The sequence below is a fragment of the Sesamum indicum genome, linkage group LG3, assembly GCF_000512975.1.
Source record: "Sesamum indicum cultivar Zhongzhi No. 13 linkage group LG3, S_indicum_v1.0, whole genome shotgun sequence".
Lineage (NCBI taxonomy): Eukaryota > Viridiplantae > Streptophyta > Magnoliopsida > Lamiales > Pedaliaceae > Sesamum > Sesamum indicum.
This window is the reverse complement of record NC_026147.1, coordinates 10,411,440-10,434,005: the sequence shown is the minus strand read 5'-3', so window position 1 is coordinate 10,434,005 and position 22,566 is coordinate 10,411,440. Positions and strand designations below refer to the sequence as shown.

The 22,566-nt window shown below is 31.2% G+C and overlaps 3 protein-coding genes across 6 annotated transcripts; all 3 read right to left on the bottom strand.

Annotated features, from left to right (window-relative positions):
• Window positions 753–4,678, bottom strand: LOC105157971 (biotin carboxyl carrier protein of acetyl-CoA carboxylase 2, chloroplastic). 4 transcript variants are annotated; one of them, XM_011074541.2, is made up of 7 exons: window positions 4,254–4,678; window positions 3,104–3,139; window positions 2,826–2,959; window positions 2,426–2,741; window positions 1,804–1,875; window positions 1,235–1,300; window positions 753–992 (listed from the first exon to the last, which is right to left on the bottom strand). In XM_011074541.2, the coding sequence occupies exons 1-7, from the start codon at window positions 4,398–4,400 to the stop codon at window positions 969–971; spliced, it is 795 nt and encodes a 264-aa protein (XP_011072843.1). In that variant the 5' UTR covers window positions 4,401–4,678; the 3' UTR covers window positions 753–968. The 4 variants fall into 4 exon arrangements, with proteins under 4 accessions (XP_011072843.1, XP_020547877.1, XP_011072841.1 ...); XM_020692218.1 differs by having other exon boundaries at window positions 3,104–3,136; XM_011074539.2 differs by having other exon boundaries at window positions 3,083–3,139; window positions 4,254–4,676.
• Window positions 11,347–16,569, bottom strand: LOC105157970 (cell division control protein 6 homolog B). The gene is made up of 16 exons (XM_011074538.2): window positions 16,306–16,569; window positions 15,923–16,022; window positions 15,569–15,789; window positions 14,818–14,892; window positions 14,637–14,743; window positions 14,332–14,438; window positions 14,187–14,246; window positions 13,654–13,727; window positions 13,153–13,203; window positions 13,014–13,063; window positions 12,694–12,826; window positions 12,406–12,495; window positions 12,144–12,206; window positions 11,968–12,063; window positions 11,746–11,835; window positions 11,347–11,623 (listed from the first exon to the last, which is right to left on the bottom strand). Exons 1-16 carry the CDS (start codon window positions 16,483–16,485, stop codon window positions 11,591–11,593), a joined length of 1,530 nt encoding a protein of 509 aa, XP_011072840.1. The 5' UTR covers window positions 16,486–16,569; the 3' UTR covers window positions 11,347–11,590.
• LOC105158106 (agamous-like MADS-box protein AGL86) lies at window positions 19,102–19,851 on the bottom strand. The gene has a single exon (XM_011074744.1). It carries the CDS (start codon window positions 19,849–19,851, stop codon window positions 19,102–19,104), a length of 750 nt encoding a protein of 249 aa, XP_011073046.1.

Genomic DNA, 22,566 nt, shown 5'->3' with positions numbered 1-22,566 from the left:
ATTATAACGATATTTTAAAAATTACAACTATTAATGTACTTTATGTGCCATCACTTTAGTAGCATTCAGAGATGGAGAACTTCAGCAACCCTTTTGAAAAATCAATACATAAAAAAATGTAAAGAAAACATGAAATAAAATGATTATATAAATCTTACACAAAATTACACTTTTGGTCCCACAGGTTACGGGATCGACACATTTAATTCCACATTTTTTGGGATTACACATTTAGTCGCATGCTTCCCTCTAATTAAAGTGTCCCACTACCATTAATTTTCTGACAGAAAACGTCATTTGGGTCAAATAAAATTCCCAATTTTGAAAGTAAATGTGCAATCTCATAAAATTGTGGGATTAAATGTGTCAACTACCCTAACATATGGACCAAAAGTGTAATTTTACCATCTTTCCACAACTCAACTTAGTACTTACGGATGGTATCTCATAAGCGCATTACAACTTCAACTTGTTAATGAGTGTAACTTTTTATGCAATTCAAGTTTCAACAAGTTGCACATGCCAATTCAAATATCAAATCCCATTTTGTTCTGTGCAGTCTAGAAGACTCAGCTGGTTGGACCATAATCACCATTCGTCAACGTAACTTATGTCTAGCGAGAACGACCTTCTATCTTGCTAGATTTTTAGCAAATACCTTCTGGTATATCTTTGATGATTGGTTGATCATGCAAATAAGTTGTAAAACGTAGTGATATACCAAGTATGGCATGTAAGATAACCAGGGAAAATAAAGAGAGGCCATAGTCAATACTATAACCACCAATATCTCATTGCAAAAATATTTATTGTTCTGAATTCATAAGTACCAAGATTACTATGAGTCAAACAGTATAATCGTAAAAACAACTTTGTCCTATTTTCATACTTAATTTGCTCAGAAGGACCAAAGAATTCATACTTTATAACTTCGGTGATTGTTCTGCACGGGCGATCAACTTGGTTCCTCAGGGCTCAATGATAAATAACGGCTGCAAAGGAGGAATAATTAGTCATGGAAAGAACTAATGGACACGAAAGTGATATAGAAGGGCCTTGAAGTGATACATCATCATTATTGCTTTCTATGTCTTATCATCCTTGGAGGGTTAATACTCAAAAGCAGCAGAGGCTTTTCTAGCACTTAAATTTTTTAGCGCCCAACCCAAATTAAGCATTTGGAAGTCTACTATGAAACTAAAAAAATTGATGTGAAGAAAAGCCAAAAACTAACCATATCCACGCTGACAGGTTTCCCATCATCTACAAGTATCTCAACAACAGTGCCAGACTGATCAGCCTGAAAAAATTTAGATACACAATGTAATATATGAAAGCTAGATCATATAGAATGTAAAGGAAGTTATACATCATATAGAATGTAAAGGAAGTTATACATCGTACTTCAGCATCATAAGAGTTATAAAAGTGAAGAAACATCAGTAAAATTGCTAAAGGTTTGTTACTGTTAATTTTAAAATACTTCTGGAAAACACATCACTTGTAGTAAAAATAGGTCTGAATTTTTCTGTACCATTATGTTGGCTCTTCTATTTTCATAAAATCCACAGCATAATAAAGCACGGATGTGTTTATTTTCTCTTAAGTTCCATGAATTGCACCTTCCAGCAACATATCAACAGATTGAGGAGCTTAAGTATTAGATAAAAAATCCACGGACTGAATTATCTAACACAAGCATTTCTCTTCTCATTCTATCTTCAATAAAATCATAGTGACAAATATAATCCAGTAAACCAAAAATGTGGGAAAATAACAGCTTTGCATAGATTGGGAACTCACCTCAATCTCGTTCATCAGTTTCATGGCCTCAATGATGCATATTACCTGTCCTTTCTGCACCTTATCACCAACCTAAAAAATCAAGGAAACAGGAAAAGTTTGAAGTGAAGCACGTAGACAAAGAATCAAGAAAACATTCTTACATTTTCAGCATAAGAGTACACGAAAACACTATATCACCAACCAAGAAAGAATATTTCAAGGGTTAAAAGTTTTAGAAAATTGGAGTTTAGAGCAATAGAAAGCAAGTGTCTTCAACACACAGAATAACATACTGATCTCACTTCAAAGTTCTATAACTTATTTCCCCTTTCCTCAGTTAAGACAATTGTGGAGGTTTGACATAGACAAGGGTGCCTCATGGAGCCTTTGTTTATAAGGGAAAAACTAATGCAGTCATGTCTCAAATAATCTGCCAAGAAGATGGAGTAAAGATCACATGTCACAGTATTTGATCAATTTCAGGCAAAAGATTAGGATAGATGAAACCATTTTATAAGAGAACGTTATTCCAGAAAGCAACCTGACTTACCAAAATTTGCATCCCCCTAATATTGTAGAAATAAAAAGTAGCATAGTTTTATTAGAGATTGTAGTATGCATGCATAATGAAAATACAAACCTTCACAAAAGGTGGTGCACCAGGAGCTGGGGAACGATAGAAGTTTCCAGCCATTGGACATTTAAATGGGGGGTGTGATGACTTTGGTTTTGATGGTGCAGGTGGTGACACTGAAGCTGGAGCTGATGGAAGAGAAGCAGGAGCGGGAGCACTTGCAGGAGGCAGTTGTGGTGGCAGCAAAGCCTGGTGAGTAGGAGGTGGTGTAGAATAATGAGCTGCAATTGATGGTTGGGACAGTGCTTCCTTTTTCCTAATAATAAGTTCACAATCCATTTGCTTGAGCTCTAACTCTGCAATATCTTTTGAATCTACAAGCCTGCCCATATCAAGAACAAAAAGTTTTAGAACCGAGAATAAGCCAAAAAGTGATTATGTGCTCTACATAAAGCGTTTTACATACTTGACAAGATCCTTCACTTGGGTCATAAAAGTTAAAATAGATGATTCATCTGGAATTTCATGTTGGTTTTCAGATTTGTTCATCGGCACTGTCTCCAGAGCTGGAGTAGCATTTGATATCTTCTCAACAGCAACCTTGCCAGAGTAGAGAATAATCTTAGTTAAAGCTCAAGGCAGAGCCAAGCTTAACAATTGAAAGCAGGGATAGGAGAGACAAGCGGAACTGAAGAAGGGACAATGATAATGCCTTCATGCTACCTGATTAAGCTGGGCACACACCTTAAAGACATCTGACTGGCGACGACTGCATCCCTGCTGGACAAGGAACATATTTTAAGCACAGCAAAACATGCAAAATAAAATTCAAAATATTCATAACCATTAAACGGACGAGAAAATTAATACACCTTCTGAATACAATTTTCGAGCAAAAATAAACAATAACTGACATCTAAACACATGTCACACAACACCATGAAGGATTTAGGCGGGCTAGGATGGTGGGCCCTGACTTGGAGTGTGCATGTACATTTATGCAAAGATTATATATATTGCACAACATTTAGTTGGTTTATTCAATTTTAGAACCATCAATCTCAAATTGTTGCCCAATTGTTTTATTAAATTTAATGTTCATATATTCTGAAAATTTGGGTGTGCAAGAAACCATAGTTCCACTTGAAACTCGGTTCAGATGCATGACACAATACCATACACTTTTGTTTTCTCATACTTTCTATAAAATTCACCTTAAACTATTAACACAATTGCGATTTATTTACAAGTTCATTTTCTTGTACAATACCAAAAAAAAATCATGATCCATGGATTGTTTCATTAATCAATACTAAGACCTCCTTAGATAAAGTTTATGTCATGAAACACACTATGCAATATTCCCATAAACTTTGTATATTTTATTTAAATATATTGAAGTCCACAACTTTCTTTTGCTAAATTTGCATTTTGATTCTTTTTCAGTCAGTGTTTATGTATCAACATTAGGACCCATTCAAGATTATAATCACTAAAATCAACCAAATTTTTCTACTAATAGTTACGACAAGGTTCCCCCTGTTCCAAAAAATAGGAAAATTACAACTACGTTTCCACCGAGACTTCACTTCCCACCCTGGCACAACATGCTTCCAAGTGTCTCAATTCTTTTTGTAGATACCTAAAGTTATATACACAAAAAACAACAATTACTAAAAAGCAACAAAACTTAGACTTGCGAACAAAATCCATGTTCTTTTCGACATATTTCCTTTCGACATATCAGCAATTCTTTCCAGATTACTATGTTCGTATTCGGTCTCTTCAAATTTCATTACTAACTTAAAATAACAAACTAAAAAACACTCAAACATGACCAGTTTTCACACTATAAAATGGCATCAAAACGAAAACAAAGCAAAAACAAAAAAACCTGGAATTGGGCTACTGTCGCCAATGCACGGTTTGATCTAGAATCAGATCGAGGAAAAGAAGCAATGGGCTGCAGTTTCTGGGTCGACTGCGATGAAGCAACCAACGTAGGCGAAACCTTCGGGCATGGAACACTAAAAGAGGCCATTTATGATTGCTCAACACACAGACAAAAAAAACACAAAGAAACTAAACGAAATTGAACGAATTCTGGATCAAAAATTTGAGAAGTAAAAGTAGAGAAGATTTGGAGGGTTTTGTAGGGAAGAATGGGCGATAAAATTGAAGGGAGATTAGCAGAAGAAACAAAGAAGAGGAGGAGAGAGAGGAGGCGATACGCACGAGGGGGAGCGCAAAAACGTAGTCGTTTTCAGGTATCCTGTGCCTCGGCTTTTCCCTCCATAAGTCCAATTCAATGTGGTGGTTTAACCAACGACGTAATGAGCTATACAGTCGGCCCATTTAATACTATTTTCTCTTAGTTGGAGGAAACTATGTGTACTCTGTAGTCTCTACACAACTCAAATTTACGTTCAATTAAATAATGATAATTATAAAATAATATATTTATTATATTTTATTTTTTGTTTATATTTATGAAAGCACGTATAAGAGATAATCTTATATTTGGTTAGGAGTAAGATATGGAGGTGAATTAAAACTCGACGTATATGAAACTCCTTCGAAATCCAATTTTGTTTCTGTTCAAAATTGGGAGGAAAAGTAGAAGTATAAGGCCAAAAAGACAAAAAAGTATAATTTTTATTTTTATTTATTCTATTACCCATATATATCTATTTATATATATATCATTTTTTTCAATTCTTTTCTCATTCTCGCTGATAATACCGTACATAATTGTCAAGGGAAAAATAACAAAATAGTTGGAAAATTACTGTATCGAAGTCAATAATTAGGTAAACAATCTTGTTAGTAATTTTTATTTTCTTAAACCAAATAGTTTAGAATAAATGAAAAATACTCATTTTTATTAACAAAAATATTCTTATTCTTATTTGCTAAATATTTTTATTAATAATTTTTTTAAATTTTTGATATACTAAATTATATTAGTATGATCTAATTTATTTATTTCCTAATACAAAGTGAAGAGAAGGGTAATTCAATAAAATTATAAAAGTTAGTCTTTTTTTTAATTTTTTTTTCTCGTACCAAATAAAGGAAAGTATTTGAGATTCATTCCCTTCCAATTATACCAAACAACTTTAAAAAAAAAAAACTATTAGTGTTTCGCTCCCCCTCCCCCTTTCACTTCCCCTCCTCCTTTTACTTTTCTTTTCGTTTCACTTGAACCAAACAAACCCTAAGTTAATTCTAAGTATAAACTGTTAAGATAACTGATATTTTAATTAAATCAACAGCCGAAAAATATTAATACTGAAGTATGACAGCCAATCAAATTATGTTTTGCAGTCAAAGATTGAGCCAATCAAACAGCGCTACGTGGAACATGCATGTACGTCCCAACTAAATCAAGACAAACAATTTGATTTTTATCTCTTGAAAAAATACAAATATTATGAACCAGATAATTACAAATTGACCAATCATATAATGTCAAATATTAAATATTTTTATCTCTTTAAGTTAAATTATAAACAAATAATACCAAAGCTGTTCAAATACGCCCCAAATGTTCCTCTTTGATATTTACATCAAGGAATCCTTGATGCTGATTCCAAACAGACGCAATAGAGATTTGAGAATAAAGCCAGAGAAGAATGTCGCAAAAAGATTGTCTCTATGAAATTTCTCGAGTGTAAAATTATTCAAGACGAAAATCCAGACTAATTCCCGTTCGTGGTTCATGATTGTCATTATCACGAATGAATGTTGAAATTATGGAGAATTCGGACACGAAACTTCCTACTAGACACGACTCATACATATGAATCTAATTAGCCCACGCCATTGCGCCAACCCTTCGAGTTTGGGGAACACTACTCTATGTACTGAAAAAATTCGTATTTTATACGTATATCTCTTAAATATATAATATCAACTATTAAATTAATTATTTTTATAATAATTGTTTTTGCATTTAATAAATTTATTTTAATTATTAGAAAATACAAAAACAAAGAAAAAACAAGAAAAAAGTGACTTGACTTAGAATGATATTTAATTAACATATTAAATTATGAGAGAATCCCAATTAATGGCTTTTAATTGTGATTTTATGGTCTGGATTTAGGGTATGTAGGTGTGTTTTAGGTCCTTTAGTGGGTCTTGGATAATGAGCAAAATTAGGTACACCTGCATTCACAAGGTGGGTATGAACAATATTGTGCACCTCTCCTACATTCAATGCTTAACTCGTGACATAGGTGCAAGAAAATAGTTCAAAATTAGCAAATGTGGTAAATAGAATATAGGGTAAATTACGACAGGCTTTTATGATATTTGTCTTAATTATAAATATTTTTATATTATTTAAAAAATTATAATACTTTTTTGAAATTATAAATACCCTCTTACAATGAGTTATTATAAGGGGGTATTTGTTAGAGTATATATAATGTTAAGATATAGTTACAATTTTTTAAATATTAAGGGAGGATTTGTAATTATGATAAATGTTAAGAAAATTCGTTGTAAGTTATCCTAAAATATACCTAACATTTGAGAGTATATTTATAGTAATTAGTGAAGTATACAACCCAACATGAATCATCGAATAAGGGATGATCCTGAACACCAAGTATCTTACGAGGTCGAGCTCAGATCAAATCGACTCAAAAAATAAAAGTGCAAGATTTTTTAAGATTTTGGCTATTTTACAGTACCTAGATGTTACAGTCATTTTGGAAAATTTGGGCCTGGTTTCCATATCAATTTGTAAAAAGGTATAAATGGTAATTGAGTAATTATTTTGATTATAATAATAAAGTCGATATTTTGGTTCAATGAGAGAAAAAATGAAAAGGAGGGAATCACCAATATGGTGGTTTCGTGATCAATTCTCCAATGCTTAAGTGTCACAAATTCGAGCATCTATGAGGGTTTACAGGTTTTATGTGATGTCTGTGGTCGGATCGTAATACTTGATTCAGTGAAAATTGGACTTGTCTTACTATGTACAGCTCTTATAAGCCGACAGGCGTCGATTCACAATGTTATGATCCAATAAAACTAGGTATAACTTATTAGTGTATCAGTAAGGTTACGATAACCAAGCTAAACAATATTGCATGCTTGACCCAACAGAGACTATGCTTGATTTACTACATATATCGGTGGATATCAAAACTAATTCTTAGAGGGGGTCTTAGTATAATTAATTTTATTTTATTTATAGTAATATTAAAAGTAAATACACTTTTCATTCACAAACAGCAATTCGTAACACCATTATACCAAATTTTTTTTGTGTCAATAATACCCTCAAGTTAGTTTTCTTTTCTTTTTTCCTTTTCTTCTGAAATGTGACGTGTTAATTTATATATTCTTTTTATTTATAATATATTTTAAAATATAAAAAAGGTTATTTATTATCAACACGTAGGGACGGCGTGTCATAATAGCTAATATAATCTAAAGAAAAAAAATATGCCAAATTCTTAATTTCTCTTATTTGATACAATAAAAATAAAATCTAAAACATTAGTTTTTATTTATATTGCTTTACCAATTTATTGAAATAATAAGTAAAAATACATAAAATAGAATAAGTGAAAATAAAAAATAGAACCTTCGATAGGAAAAGTGAGATGAAAGATAGTGAAGATACAATTAAACAAATAAAGAGGAGAGGTTAGTAGAAAAGAAAAAGAGAGAGAAAGAGAAAAAAGAAAAACTAATTCAATATTATTTTGTTAATGCATTAAAAAAAATAGTGACATGCCATCGTGGCTTTATTTATCTTATAAATTAGCCGTTGCGACAAATCGTTTTATATTTTAAGATATAATATAAAAAAATAAAATATATAAATCAACAAATCATTTTTTATAAAAGAAAAAAAAAACTATCTTAAGGTATTATCTTTTTCTTTTATTTGGAAATCTTAAGGTAATATCAACATAACAAAAGAACTGATGTAATGGTGTTAAAATGACGTGGAGTCACTTTGTAAAAGAAAAGATAATTATAATTATTTTTTAAATTATCTAATTAGGATATAATTATTATATTTAAAAATTGATACAATGGTATGACTGACATTGTGTAGAAAATCTTTCTTTTTATATTAGTATAAACATTACGAGATGATTTGGCAACTATATGAAGTCAGGGTCATCCTCGATTCGCAATACAGGACTTAAGAGGAATTACGGCAGGACAGGTGGTGAGTCCTTTCCAAAACACATATCGAGCTGGAGGTTTAGAGGGTGTTTGGCTAAGTTTTTCTAAAACATCTTATAACCCCCTACATCTTATGAGATGTTTTAAGAGCTTATAAGATGTTGGATCTTATTTTAAAAATAAATTTCTAAAGCGTTTGGATAAAATAAAATATTAAAATTTATAAGATGTGTAAACATCTTATAAAATGATGGGGTGTTTGGCATAATAAGGTCTTTAATTGATAAAACAACTAAAATAGATATGTATACCATTAGAATCAAATAAGTTGTTATTTCTTGACATATTTTGTTTTAAATATTTTTAAAATACTTTTATAAATAGTACACATTAGTTTAATTTTAAATAAAAATTAATAATAATCTTTTTACAATAACAAAAAAAAATGATGAATTATTACCTAAATTTTTGAATAAAAATAATATATACGTATATTCATGCTAGTCGAATATCAATATAAATATATAACGGATATTTGTTAATGCAATGATTATTTCTAGTCGTATAATTTATAATGTCGTAAATTTTATATTTTCCAGTAAATATAATATGAATACCAGTCTTTTTTTTATTTGACTATTATAATTTATTTTTAAATAATAAAGTATTTTCTCCTTTTTGAATATTAAAAAAATTAAATAGCAAAAAAGAATTTAAATCATAGAGTTTGTGTGTGTGCGCGCGCGCGTGTGAAAGAGAGAGACAAAGAGTGTATAAATGTATGAATGGGGATATTTTAATCTTTTGACATGAATTTTATATAACTTATAAGATCTTATAAAAAAAAAAAGCTAACTTTTTTTTAAAGAGCTTATAAGATCCAAAATATTTATTTTGAAATCTTATAAGCTCTTCAAAACAAAATAGCCGAACACTTTCTTTGAGCTTATAAACTCTCAAACATCTTATAAGATATTTCGAGAAACTTATAAATTCAGCTAAACACCCTCTTATTTGAATGACCAATGTGCCCAACAAAGTTAAAGTATTCTTGTTGGGGGGGGGGGGGGGAAATTTGGGGGGGGGGGGGGTGAAATCAATTTTGCCCCGTCACGAACCACTAATTTGTAGATATAATTTACTGTCAATGAGTAATCTAGTAATACGGTGATACTTTAAGAGTACTATTTATACTTATTGATATATTTTTACAAGGAGCAACTTCTCTCGTACATTATTGAAAATATCAAATCTTGTACATTAATATTTTGTTCTGTTATATTAGAGATAATTAAAAAAACGATATCATGTACTCAATAATTACACCTCAAATGCTTAAATTATATTTTAGTATATCGTACTAAAGAAAATGTTCACTTTACATGATAAGTGATTTAATTGACTCTCATTTTTCTTTTAACCTATGTTACAATTCATTTTTGGTCATCTGGCCTATTTTAATCTGTCAAGTGACCTAACTAATTTTCACCTATATTTATACTGAGAAGTTTCTAATATTAAATTAATCCTTTTGATTTTCATAATTTTTTCTAGTCACTTCGTATTATATCATATGGGTATTTTGGATCTAGTAAATGTATTATTTTATGAATATAATATACAAAAAATAATATGAATAAATAAGTGTAATGTGAAAAGTGATTAATAGAAATAAACATAAAAAATGTGAAAAGTAATTAATAAATGTAAATGTGTATAATGCGAAAAATAATTAATAGGAATTAGTAAGTATACTATTTTATATTTTTATCCTTAAAAAATAATATCAAAATTAATTTAATTGAATTAACTTTTTTTTAAATAATTCGTACTTTTAAAAATATATAGATATAGATTGGTCATTTTTGTTGTTTTACTTAACAAAAATGAAAAAGGCAAATAAGAATTGTAATTATCATTTTTCATATTCAATTATTTTTTACCAAATGTGGAACCAAAATACCAAACAAAATTCGGTGATTTTTTCAATCGAACCAAATAGTCGACTTTATTTTCGGTATGGTATGTTGCCATACAATTCGAATTCAATTTTACCAAATGAATACCTCCGGTTGAAACCTTATGAACCAAAATTCATACCTCCTAAATTCTAAAGTGATGAAAATTGCACTAAAGTAATAAATACACCCTCATACGTACCTTCCTACTCTTTCTAAAATTATATTACTTTTGAAGGAATTTTCATATAATATATCAAGAGGTGTTTGTTTAAATTTCACCAATTAATCAAAAATGTATTTATAATTATAATTATAATTTCAAAGGACAAATTTAAAATTTTGTAATTTACAGAGTTTTTATGTGATTAAATATAACTTCATAAAATGTCAGCTTAATTTAACCTCACTGAGCTCTTCTGTTCTTAGTTTAAACTAGAAGAGGTTGTTAATTTGTATTCACTTAAATTGTGAAAGGCAGAACCTAGAAGAAATGTTCCAATAATTCCAAAAGAGAAGATATAATCAACAACCACACTATTTTCAAGGACGAGTTCTTGTAATTACCCTCACCAATGTAGTTGAATTTTTAAATGTGAAAGACAAAAGGTAAGAAGATCCATTAGCTACAATTTTCATGAGTAATTTTATCAAGTTTGTTTGTAACAAAGAGAAACAGAAATGAATCTACCTATGACCGCAGATATGATCGCTAAAAAGACAAGAAACAGAAAAAGGAAGAAGAACAAGAACAAGGGAATATAGATTCACTAGGAAAATATATACTATTATTTTCATTACCAACAGTGTAAAATAAATCACATTGTTGGCGCGCAGATCTGGTTTTCTTGGCATCTTTTGTTCTTTGAATGTCCTTCCGAAGGCAACTCAGTGCAAGGCATACTCTTCGATTCATCCACGCATCTCGGTCTAATTTTGAGATGCATATTGCTTCAGAGGTACTGACTGTTTAATTCTTCCACTTACAGCCATTGGTTAGCAACTCCACATTGTGGATGTTATCTGTCGTCTTGCTACGCTGGTCCATGTGTAAATTATGTGGTTTACTAACTCTATCTCCTCAGCTTAGCTTCGGCAGAATGACACACCAAAATCATTGCAGACAGTTCCGAAAGAAACGAATACCCTGTTCCAACATAATCATGACATAAACAAAGGTGCTCTTGCTATCAACAATGATATAAAGAAGTCTCATAGGAGATATTACTCGAACACAATCCAAAAATCTTTGCAGTGCAATTTGCATACCTGCAGTGCAAAAGCGATGTCTGCTCCATCTACCTTCAGTGCAACTCTTTTTAGTTTTTCCTCTCGTGATTGTCCTAGTTTGAGAATACCCTGCAAATTGGTGTCTCTGATGAGCGCATGCAATCTTTTGTCATATTTATTCTTGTTATGGGAACAGAAAATAGTTCATGTTCGTGCAGAGTCATATATTTTCCTTGGGTCTAGTCTGATAAGTAATCTTACCTGGTCATCTAGGACTCTACACATACTTGCAAGTTCCACAATGCCAACTGGTGGAATTAGAGTCGATTTACATACATCCACATAAAATTTGTTCAACTGCAGTCACGGAAGGAAGGTGTTCATCAATCCGCTCCTTCAGAAAGTTTAAATTTAGTGACAATTGGTAGAAACCATACCTCGCCAATAGTTGTATCTTTCTTTCCCCCTCGGAAAAGTTTCACAGCAGAGCATAGTATGATCTGATAAAATAGCTATTCGATATTAGAAAATGTAACAGGACACAGATATCTAAATGTAAACCACGTGGCCCTTGGCGTTACACTTAACAACAGAACTAATAGAAAGCAGAAATAATCACCAGGCAATCAGACTTATTCAACCATTCTAACATAGTCATCCCATGAAAGGATCTCTCACCATGTTGCGAGAAAATCTTACCTGTTGATGTTGTGGCAGAGACTGAATAGTGTCTACCACTGGTGATTTGAACGTTTTTGATAATGCAGCAGCAACATGATCTATTCTCACCTGTAACAATTCCAGACCTTATAAGAAAACTGGTACGCAGCTTATAATGCTACATGTTAAATACACTAGGGAAAAATATGAAAACAGAGGTACAGAATAGTGCAAAAGATCAAGAAATTAATCTTGATTGTGTTTTCTTGACCATTCTAGTATCCCAAAATGAAACTTTAGGATAGACCATTGTCTTATAATACTTACCATGTTATTTAATTGATTTTTCACTGTACCACAAGCAGCAGGTTTCTGTTGATCCTCGATCCTCTCTAACAATGACAAACTCAAGTTGCTTATAGCATCTCTTCTTTCAGCTTCTAGCATCTCGATTGCACTCCTAGACAACACAATAGCAAAATTCTTGATACTGTAGTACATAATGGTGAAGCATCACATGCTTTTAGTACTAACTCATTCATCACTCAACAGGTTCTACTGTAGCTGATATGTCTAACTGCTTGATCTGGAGGCAGTTAAAGTTAAAATGCAAATGAAATAAGCAAACACAAAAGTCATTAGTTAACCTGCAAACTGAGAGAGCCTTCCTCATATCTCCAGATGCTGCAGCAACTCTCTGCAGCAATGAATTATAGATAGATATGTCAAAATAACATTAGATAGATAACCACGTGATTTCAAGTGAAAACTATAGATTGACCTCACCCTAGCACAGAGTTCCAATGCTTGTGGCTGGAAGACTGAATATGGAAGCTCCTGTTAGGATTGCAGTAAGATCAGGATCGCAGTAAGATCAGAATGATAATATATTATCCCCTCAAAGAATTTTGAAACTGTAAGACCTGCAATAATGCTACTTTAGATGCACAAAGCAACAGCAATCGTTTCACTTCTCTTATGATTCTTTTTCTTGTCAAGCTTATTAATTCACTTGTTAAATACACCAATAAAGATAAGATGTCCCACAAGCCGAGGGAAGAGCTCAAAGGCGTTCAATCTGCTCTTCAAATCAACCTTATTGTACCAGGTTGTCTAATGTAAATTTCCTTCACCCTTCTGTATGACTCAAGACAAGTGTTTTTAATACCATATTTGATGTCTCAGTTAAACTGATGAATAAACTACTTCAATGCTGAAACCAATAATGATAGTGTAAGCAGCTAACTGCATGCACAATAACATGGAAGTTAAAGGCTTAAGGCTTACCCTCAGCCTCTCTTGAAGAATTGTGATGATTTGATCCTTGGAGTAGGCACGAAATGTTATCACCATAGGTTTGCCTAGATGTAAAGAAGAAAATTCAAGAACAAATACCCCACAATTAGAAGATAAATGGGTTGAATTTTGCCAACTTCAAACAAAGCACTTGGAAGAAAAGAGAGGTTAACTGGGCTGTTTCTTTTGAAATAATTTTACATGGAGGCTAAAACTGAAAGGAAGTACATCCGCCAAAAGATGAGGGTACAGCACAATAAGGCATTACAATAAAAGAGAACATTGTGTTCATTTATAGCACCACACAAGATCTTTTGAGATAAATAGAGAAAAAACTATAAAACTGTCAAGAAATAGTCATTAGGATCAGAAGAAGATCATGCTCAAGGATAACATATTTTCTCACACAATTTGGAATAATGATAGAGAAAAGATCAACCAGAATAGAATTCTGTCTGCCTTTCAAACAATCCTAGCAAATTAGCTGATATAAAGTATGACTTGCGGCAAAAACAAGCACTTACAATTTAAGGATTGCAGTTTCGGGATAAATCTATCAGCTAAGTCAATTGCATTAGCAATACCTGAAAACATAATGAAAAAGATTAAGACCAACTCAGAAGATGACTGCTGAAATGATTTGGATCTTATTACTACCATTACACGTACCTAGCAAAATACACTTTGAGAATGGCATTGTTGTTAGCATGAAAAGATCATGAAGCACAGCACGGTCTTTTGTAATCAAATAATCCAACTCATCAGCAATAACTAATCTGTTGATCATTTTTAAACCGATTAGAAGAGCTTGGTGATAATTTTTTTTCATATATAATATGCAACGGAATACAAAAATCGGAAAGCCCTTGCCACTCAAGATACTAAATATCCACAAATGCTAAAAATAAAACACCATGCAACATTTCACCTTTATCAGGAGCTACTGGAAAAGAATACTAGGACAAGATACTTACATCATTTTCGTACCAGGTAGGTGCTTCTGAGAATACATATTGCGAAGAACTTGTAAAGAGGATGAAGATCGATCAGGTTTCTTTTGTGGATGACTTTGTCCGAGAATCTGTAGGAAGATACAGTAGCTAAATATCTGGTATTTCTTGCTTTGAAATTCCACCGTACATCAAAATTTTGTACCTTGCTGAAAATCTCTGTCGTGTTGGTCAGAGAAGTGCAATTGATGGTTAATATATCTGGCGGCTGTATATCTTCCTGACCAGGTAAAAGAAAAGGACAGATCTCATGATCATTCACCAAGATGTAAATTTAGTTAAAAAGAAGGAAAAGACACTGAACAATAATCTTAGGATGGTCGGAGAAGCACAGATTGGTCATATAGTTTCAAAAAGAAAAAATGATCCCCTATTAGTACCTTGGATGTCAGGTGAACAGATTTCAGGTGCATTCTTTAATCACATTTCAGAAAGAAATTCTTACTGGTGCTCACAGATTAAGGACGGATGAAATGATTGAATTACATAAATGATCATCTTTCAAGGAAAATGGACAAATTTGGCCTCAGAAACCAATGTAACTAGGATTGAACTGATCAATTGAAAACATATGTACTTTTATATCAATAAGAAAATTTGATATGGAAATTCAAACAAATATCCCATCCATCAACTCTATCATTACATTTAGAGATCAAATTTCTTTCTGATGTCAATTCTTTCACTTTCTGAAGCTCAATGAATATAAAATGCCACTTGGCAGCTCCAAACTTTAGTTTAACATCAAATTGATTGAAAAGCATAAAGGAAAACGAAAAGGAACTTAACAGCTAAAATGATAGAAGAATTAAAAGAACATTTAGGGACAAATAATTTTCATCCCACAAGTAATTAAACCTAATTGCAACCACATTGAGAAGTACCAAGATGGGTACCTCATTTGCCCAATTCACAAGGATCTCTTTTACTTTTTCCATTGACAATGACTTTCCAGTTCCCGGACAACCACACACATATAAACTCCCAGACTTCTCTTGTTGGGTGCACTTCTTGCAGAAATCTAAGATCCTGTTCTGCTCATCTTCACGGCAAACAACAGTTGTTGGGGCTGTGGAAACATGTAGTGCCTCCTTAACCGCTCTCAATTGCTCCACATCTACTAGCATGGGAATCACCATAAAAGAACTAACCAATGCGAAATAAATCATCCACAAAATGCATGAAGTATAATCTAGATTTGCATACCGACATACTGATAACAATGCGCTCTTTCGGTAATCAACACTAACCTCTTGGATCCCAAATCGGTTTCTCCAGAAGATTCTCAGATAATTTCTGTTCTTGTGCTGATCTACTGAAATTCTTCAAGGTCTTCACGCATTTCTCAACCTGCCACGACGGGCAAAAGATCATTGTGAATTCCCTTGAACTTGTGTAGATTTTAAAGATTGTACAGCTTTCTACAGAAACTCCTATCTGACCGTGTATCATCATTAGCTTCCAGATAATGTAAAATATCAACTAAGAGAGCAGCAACATAAACGCAAAACTGCTAGTTTTAATAAACGAGTATGAAATTACAATTCAGTCATTATCCATAGTTAAACAACACTAATCCATTAGATTACAGAATCATAACAATTAACAAGCTTGGTACAATAAGCGAGCTCACATTAACTTTCACCGGACTATTAGGGCTGCTTTGATTGCAGAACCGAGGAGATTTACGCATCGGCGATTCGGTTAGACCATTATCTGATCTCAATCGGCCTTTTTTAGGAGTAGCGGCGATACCAATCTCAGCTCTCGGATCTTCCGCCCGAGATGAGCGGCGCCCAGCGACGGTCGGCATCTCTATAGGCCGGGATTGCGCCGAGAAGCTATAGAAATGTATAAATTGAAGGACTTCAGAATGCGATTTGGACTGAAGAATGAAAAGGGGGTTTTACATTTATTATTGTAGAATGGAACACAACGGCGGGAAATGGGTCCAATGGCGGGAAAGCAGTGGAAGCTCGAGCGCGTTTGGTTGCAAGATTCAAACTAGTATAAACTTCGGCCAAATTTGCATTTTCCCCCTCATGTACGAAAAATTGATAATTACTCCGTCCTCCCCAATACTTAGTATAATTACAAATATATCTTCTATAATTTAAAAAATTAACTAATATTTGTGGCTTTTATTTTCGTCTAATAAATAATTCCCTTAATTAGTCAAAATCCTATATGGATTAATTCAATATTTTTGTTCTTAATTCGAAACCCACCAGTGTCATACTACAATGTCTTTGAAATAAGACGTTTTACTTGTAAACGTGCATTGTATGACAAGTCTGTTACGAGTGATTTAAGTAGTGATATTATTTTACAAGAACGATGGAAAAGTGACCTAATCAGGGGGCACATAGTTCAAATCGTGTGAACCAATAAACAAAATCGATTGTCATTTAATTAAATGTTCATCAATAATAGTATTGAATACATTTATAAATGATGTTAGTTATATTCTAACATCTTTGTTTTTTTTTTTTAAATTTAATTTTTTTATGCTTGATGCTAGATTTCAATTTATGGTCTAATACTTCTCATTTGATGTGTAACCTTTTCGTTTTCGCAAACTTAACTCTTGTTATCAATTCTCGTGTATGTAAAGGCGTAAATGAGTCAATCTTCGTAAAATATCAAGGCTCTATCTTGGGCTCGATTTAGACGAATTTAAAATATGTATGCAAATAAAAATACATTTTAGAGGATAGAAAATAACAAAATATATATAAAAAAAGGAATAATCTCGCAGTCGGCTCACGCCGTTTCGAATTGAGATATTAGAGATCTCGACCGACTTGTGAAAGAACTCCAACTTATATCAAGCTCGAGTTGAGTTGTGATTGATATTTTCTTTGTTCGACACTTTTTAAGTGCAAAGTAACATTTTAAAATAAATAATTCGATCCTAAACATCAATATTACATCACTTTCATATAATTGGTAAAGTTAAAAGACTACAAAAATTATCTCGAATGTACTTAATTGGTGATATGTTGTCGTGATATTACATAATTTTAATATAATTTTCTAATATAACAAATGATGTACTCATTAGAATCTATCGCGTACCTTATTTCACCAATATAAATAGGTAATTATCATAGTAAAATATAAAAGTTTTGAAGTAGTTGCTCTAACTATCATTCTTTTTCTATATATAGACCTTTCATTAATCAAGGTGCGCTATGATTTAAAATTTTTATGATTTTCAATTAGAATACAATATTAAATCATTAAAGGGAGGAAAAAAGAAAAAAAAAAGTCAGAATGTGAATCCAACATATCGTAAATTATTGACCTATTGCTAAACTCAATTATTTTTCAACAATGATAAATTTCATTAAGGAAAAGTACAGAGTGTACAAATGAAATGGCAATTTAAGTAGGTTATGGTATCCGCCATACTCTATACAAAGTAATGCTATGAGATAGTTCAGCACTAAGTATACAGAATCTAAGCTCATCAAGAATAATCCAAGTAAGGGACACTGCATTGCGAACTAGCTGCTGATACTTGCGTCAATTCTGTTCTTACCAAATGTGATACATAAGGGATGTCAAAAGATTACGATAAGCTCAATTATTGACAGATTTGTAAATGCTAACTAAAAAATAGCCTATTATTTTGGTAAGGAAAATATGTGTGTAAGTTAAAGTAGCAACCAATTATATATGAAAAAAAGTTAAAGATTAATTACTATTCGTGTAATTAGATGACCAGTCGAAAATTTATCGAATTCGTATTTAATATTTGTATGTATAATTTGATTATTAATAAAGCATATGTTAACTGCATAAATATATAGGGTGAATAGCAATTTACCCCATGTGATATTGAAAATAAGTACATTATCCCCCTTAAAAAAATATATCAATTTATCCCCTGTACTTTTTCAAATGAAGTAATTTACCTTCTTTATACAGGGAGGTAAATTGCTTCATTTTAAAAATTATAGGGGGGTAAATTATTGTATTTTAAAAAATACAGGGAGGTAAATCGCTATTTATTTTTTCATAAGGGAGTAATTTGCTCATTTGCGATATCGCAAGGGGTTTACTTGCATTTTTTCCTATATATATAGTTAAACATAAAATGTTCACTAGTTTTTGTTTCATTTGTTTATTTATTTATTTTATACCTTAGTGGAGTGAATTGATATATACGTACTAAACTATTAAATATGAAATATGTTGATTATCTTGATTTTATATATTTTTAATCTTTTTATTATATTTGAAGTTAATGATATACAATTTGCAAGAAGCCACATATAGTAATTCATGCCCATTAATTTTCTGAAAAAATGTACATGAAAAGCATACAAATATAAGCATCCTCACAATATAATTGGAGAAAAAAAGAAAGCACAACACATCATGTTACAAATGTTCCCTATTGTGCCACAATTACTATGATAAATCATGAACCAACATTGTTACTCCAATATTGCCATGATGGCTTATTCACGTCATCGACTTGTCGTGCAGCGTCTTCACCATCGATCCTAGTCGTTGCCCTATTGGCAACAAGCGGAAAGTTCATAAAACCCGTGATATCTTGCTCTTGAGACACGGTCTCGACAAACCAGGGATCAGTCCTAGGATTCTCCAGAAATATAGGGATTGCTGACGATGTTTTCATCACCATCCCGCCACCATGTGCTGGCATCGGAGCAGGACATGACGAAGGTTGCAGCTCGTCATTAAGCTCCATATCCCTTTGATGAAGATTATCGAGCATTCCAACTAAATACGACTGCAGACCATTCAGTGTATGTAAATCAAGTTCATCGAAACTCTTACCTTGAAAAAGCTCATTCACCAACTGTTCAGACTGTCTCAATTCGTTCTTCTTCCGGAGTTTCAGCACATTTTTTGTCTCGTAACTCACGCTATCCTCCAAGTACCTATCATGCACAACCATTTTCCTGGTTCTCTCCAAGTTTGGGATGTCCAAGAATTTGTGCAGCCTTTCCCTAAATATTTGTGGGGATGGCCATTGGATTGCGTTGTTTTCTCCTTGTTTATGAATGATTATGCCAATATCAACTCCACATAAGATAGACAGCTCATTTGCTTTCTTAAGAAAGCCATCTAGCCTTGTCCTGAACACAATGTTTCTCTTACTTTCATGGTATACTTGCTCATGTTTTATCTTTTTTCTTGCCATCTTTCTCCCTCATAATATGAAACTTTTAAAGTATACAAATATTTTTTGGAATTATATAGAAAAGATTTACCGAAAATACGCAAACAACCCCCTATAATATTACAAATAAACAATTACCCCCTATGAAAAAAAAATAAGCATTTTAGTCCCCTATATTTTAGAAAGAAGCAATTCAACTCCCTAGACACAAGGAGGTAAATTGATATTTTTTTTTCCATAGGAGGTAATTTGCTCATTTACAATATTATAGGAGGTAAATTGTATTAAACCCAAAGATTACTGTTATGGTTAGTAAAACTTATTATAACGTTGAATGTAGTCAAAGGTTGACTCTTAAATTTGGATAAATATTAGTCGATAACAATTTACTTACTTTCCATTGTATATATATAATGATAAAATGACTTATTTGTTAATTTCATTATTTTGAGAGAATTAAAATGGAAATTTAATTAGATATTTGTTCAACCGTTTGAACAAATGTGCAAGGGTATAGTCTTTATTTGTCTATAAGAGGTGTGGTCAAATTATTTGAAAAGGTTACAAAGAAATCCAACGGCCTATAAATGAAAATTTCAAATATGTAAGTAAAACACAAATTTTAAATGAAATATTTGTGATCTTGACAATACTCGCATAGTAATAAATTCCTCAAGAGTACTTTTCGTTGGGGTATTCAACAAAATTCTTGGACTATCCTGATTGATTGATCCAATTCAAACCGCGTCCTGATTAACGGACAAAGAGTGGGTTGGGTTGGTTTTGAACCAATTTTAAAAGATTTTCATTTTGAAATCGAGTTCAAGTTTATATTTAGTAGACTGCATATAATGCGTCCAACTGAGTAATAATAATAAGGGTTAAATACACTTTGCACCCCTACACTATGCATAAACTACATCTAAACCCCTAAATTATAAACCATAACAAAATAGTCCTTCGTGGTATTCACTAATTTTTTATGACAAAATGCCCTTATTATTTATACCTCTAAATTATCTCTATTAAGAATCATTTTCCTATATATAATCTGAATTATTATAATTCTTTTATTTAAAATAAATACTACCCAAAATTTATCATTTTTATATTGAATATAGAATTTGTATAAACTCCATAAATAATTTTTATATATTTTACATAATTGGTAAAAAAAATTTACATAAATTTTCTTTGTTGTTATATATATTAATTTTAAAAAAAATAAATTATCAATACAAATTTAAAATATTACATCGAACATATATACATATATTGTAAAATATGCAAATCTATAATATAATTAATATAATATTCTATATTTTTTTAAATAATAATATGATATATTTTTATTATATGGACATGTAATTGAATAAAAATTTATAAGTTATATAACATACTTTTTCTATCATATTATATGCATAGTGTATTGACACCTATTTACATGTACCTTTTAACATAATTTATTTAGTTTGTAAAACATATTTGCATATATTGAGCTTGTAAATTTTTTGGTGTTTCATAATTTATAAAAGAATATAAATCATAAATATTATTTTTAAAATAAAATGTGACTAAAATTTTAAGTCACTAAAAAATAGTTTGGGAGAGATATTTTAATAAAATATATTTTAGAAAGTAAAATAAAATGTAAGGGGTATTTGAGAAGGGCATTTTTGTCCTATCAATATCAAATTATTTTATCAGGAGATGTCTTTGTTACCTTTTATATTTTAGGGGTATAAATGAGACAAAATGCAAGAGGTGCAAAATTTATTTAACCCTAATAATAATAATAATAATAATAATAGTAGTAGTAGTAGTAGTAGTAGTAATAATATATAAGTTTGATAATATACAAATTAACATTAAAGAGAATAATAATAGTTATGATACTAATTAATATTTTTCTTCTAAGATTTAAGATTTTATATATGATTAATAAATGTAAGAATTTAACTTGATGATTTCATCACATTGTTGTAATATGCTTCCACCATTATCTTACTTTTTTTCAGACTTTGTACTTTTAATATTTACACATACTATTGCAAATCAAAATATAATTAAAAATAAGATTTTATAACTTTTACATATTCTTATTCACAAAAAATAAAAGCTATAAAACTAACATACCTTTAAAGTTGCTATTGTCATATTAAATCATGTATTCTTTAAATAAATATAATCATACAAAATTATGTATGTTTATACAAGTCAATCAATATTTTCTACATCTTTTGATTCTTTCATAATTATATTCCTGCTAAACGAATACTAGATATATTATAAAAAAGAGTACTAAGTTTCATAATTTTATCATTAAGTCAAATTAATGCAAGATATTTTCCAATACATTGAATTTTTGGAAATCAATTAAAAAATATGTAAATTATTATTACATATTTAATTCGAATTGATTGCTAGTTTAACTTTTTAAATCATAAAAACTTAAGGATCTCATGTCATTGTTAAATTCAAAATAAAATTTTCTAATTTTTTTTTTTGGGTAAATGTAAGTTTCATTAATAAAATAAAATCGAACAGTAAAACAGTGTTCAACTGGTGGTTTCTCCTCGATAAGCCAAAGGATACGCCATAATCTATATAACGCACATAGTCTAACAGAACGAGATAAATTAACACTGATAATCCTTTGTCTTATATCTTCCACAATGAAGGTGGCTATGATGCTTGGTGGTCACTCCGTATGCTTAAAGCGTCTCAAATTTCGTT

Bases quoted from the DNA above. Each gene is read 5' to 3' on its own strand.
- LOC105157971 (XM_011074539.2), bottom strand. From the start codon at position 4,400: ATGGCCTCTTTTAGTGTTCCATGCCCGAAGGTTTCGCCTACGTTGGTT. The intron at 2,960-3,082 runs GTAGCATGAAGG...TACTCTGGCAAG, and splicing joins TGTGTGCCCAGCTTAATCAG to GTTGCTGTTGAGAAGATATC. The intron at 1,876-2,425 runs GTTTGTATTTTC...TTGATTTTTTAG, and splicing joins GTGCACCACCTTTTGTGAAG to GTTGGTGATAAGGTGCAGAA.
- LOC105157970 (XM_011074538.2), bottom strand. From the start codon at position 16,485: ATGCCGACCGTCGCTGGGCGCCGCTCATCTCGGGCGGAAGATCCGAGA. The intron at 14,744-14,817 runs GTACAAAATTTT...ATCTTCCTACAG, and splicing joins CGACAGAGATTTTCAGCAAG to ATTCTCGGACAAAGTCATCC. The intron at 13,064-13,152 runs GTGAGGTCAATC...TCATTGCTGCAG, and splicing joins CATTGGAACTCTGTGCTAGG to AGAGTTGCTGCAGCATCTGG.
- LOC105158106 (XM_011074744.1), bottom strand. From the start codon at position 19,851: ATGGCAAGAAAAAAGATAAAACATGAGCAAGTATACCATGAAAGTAAG.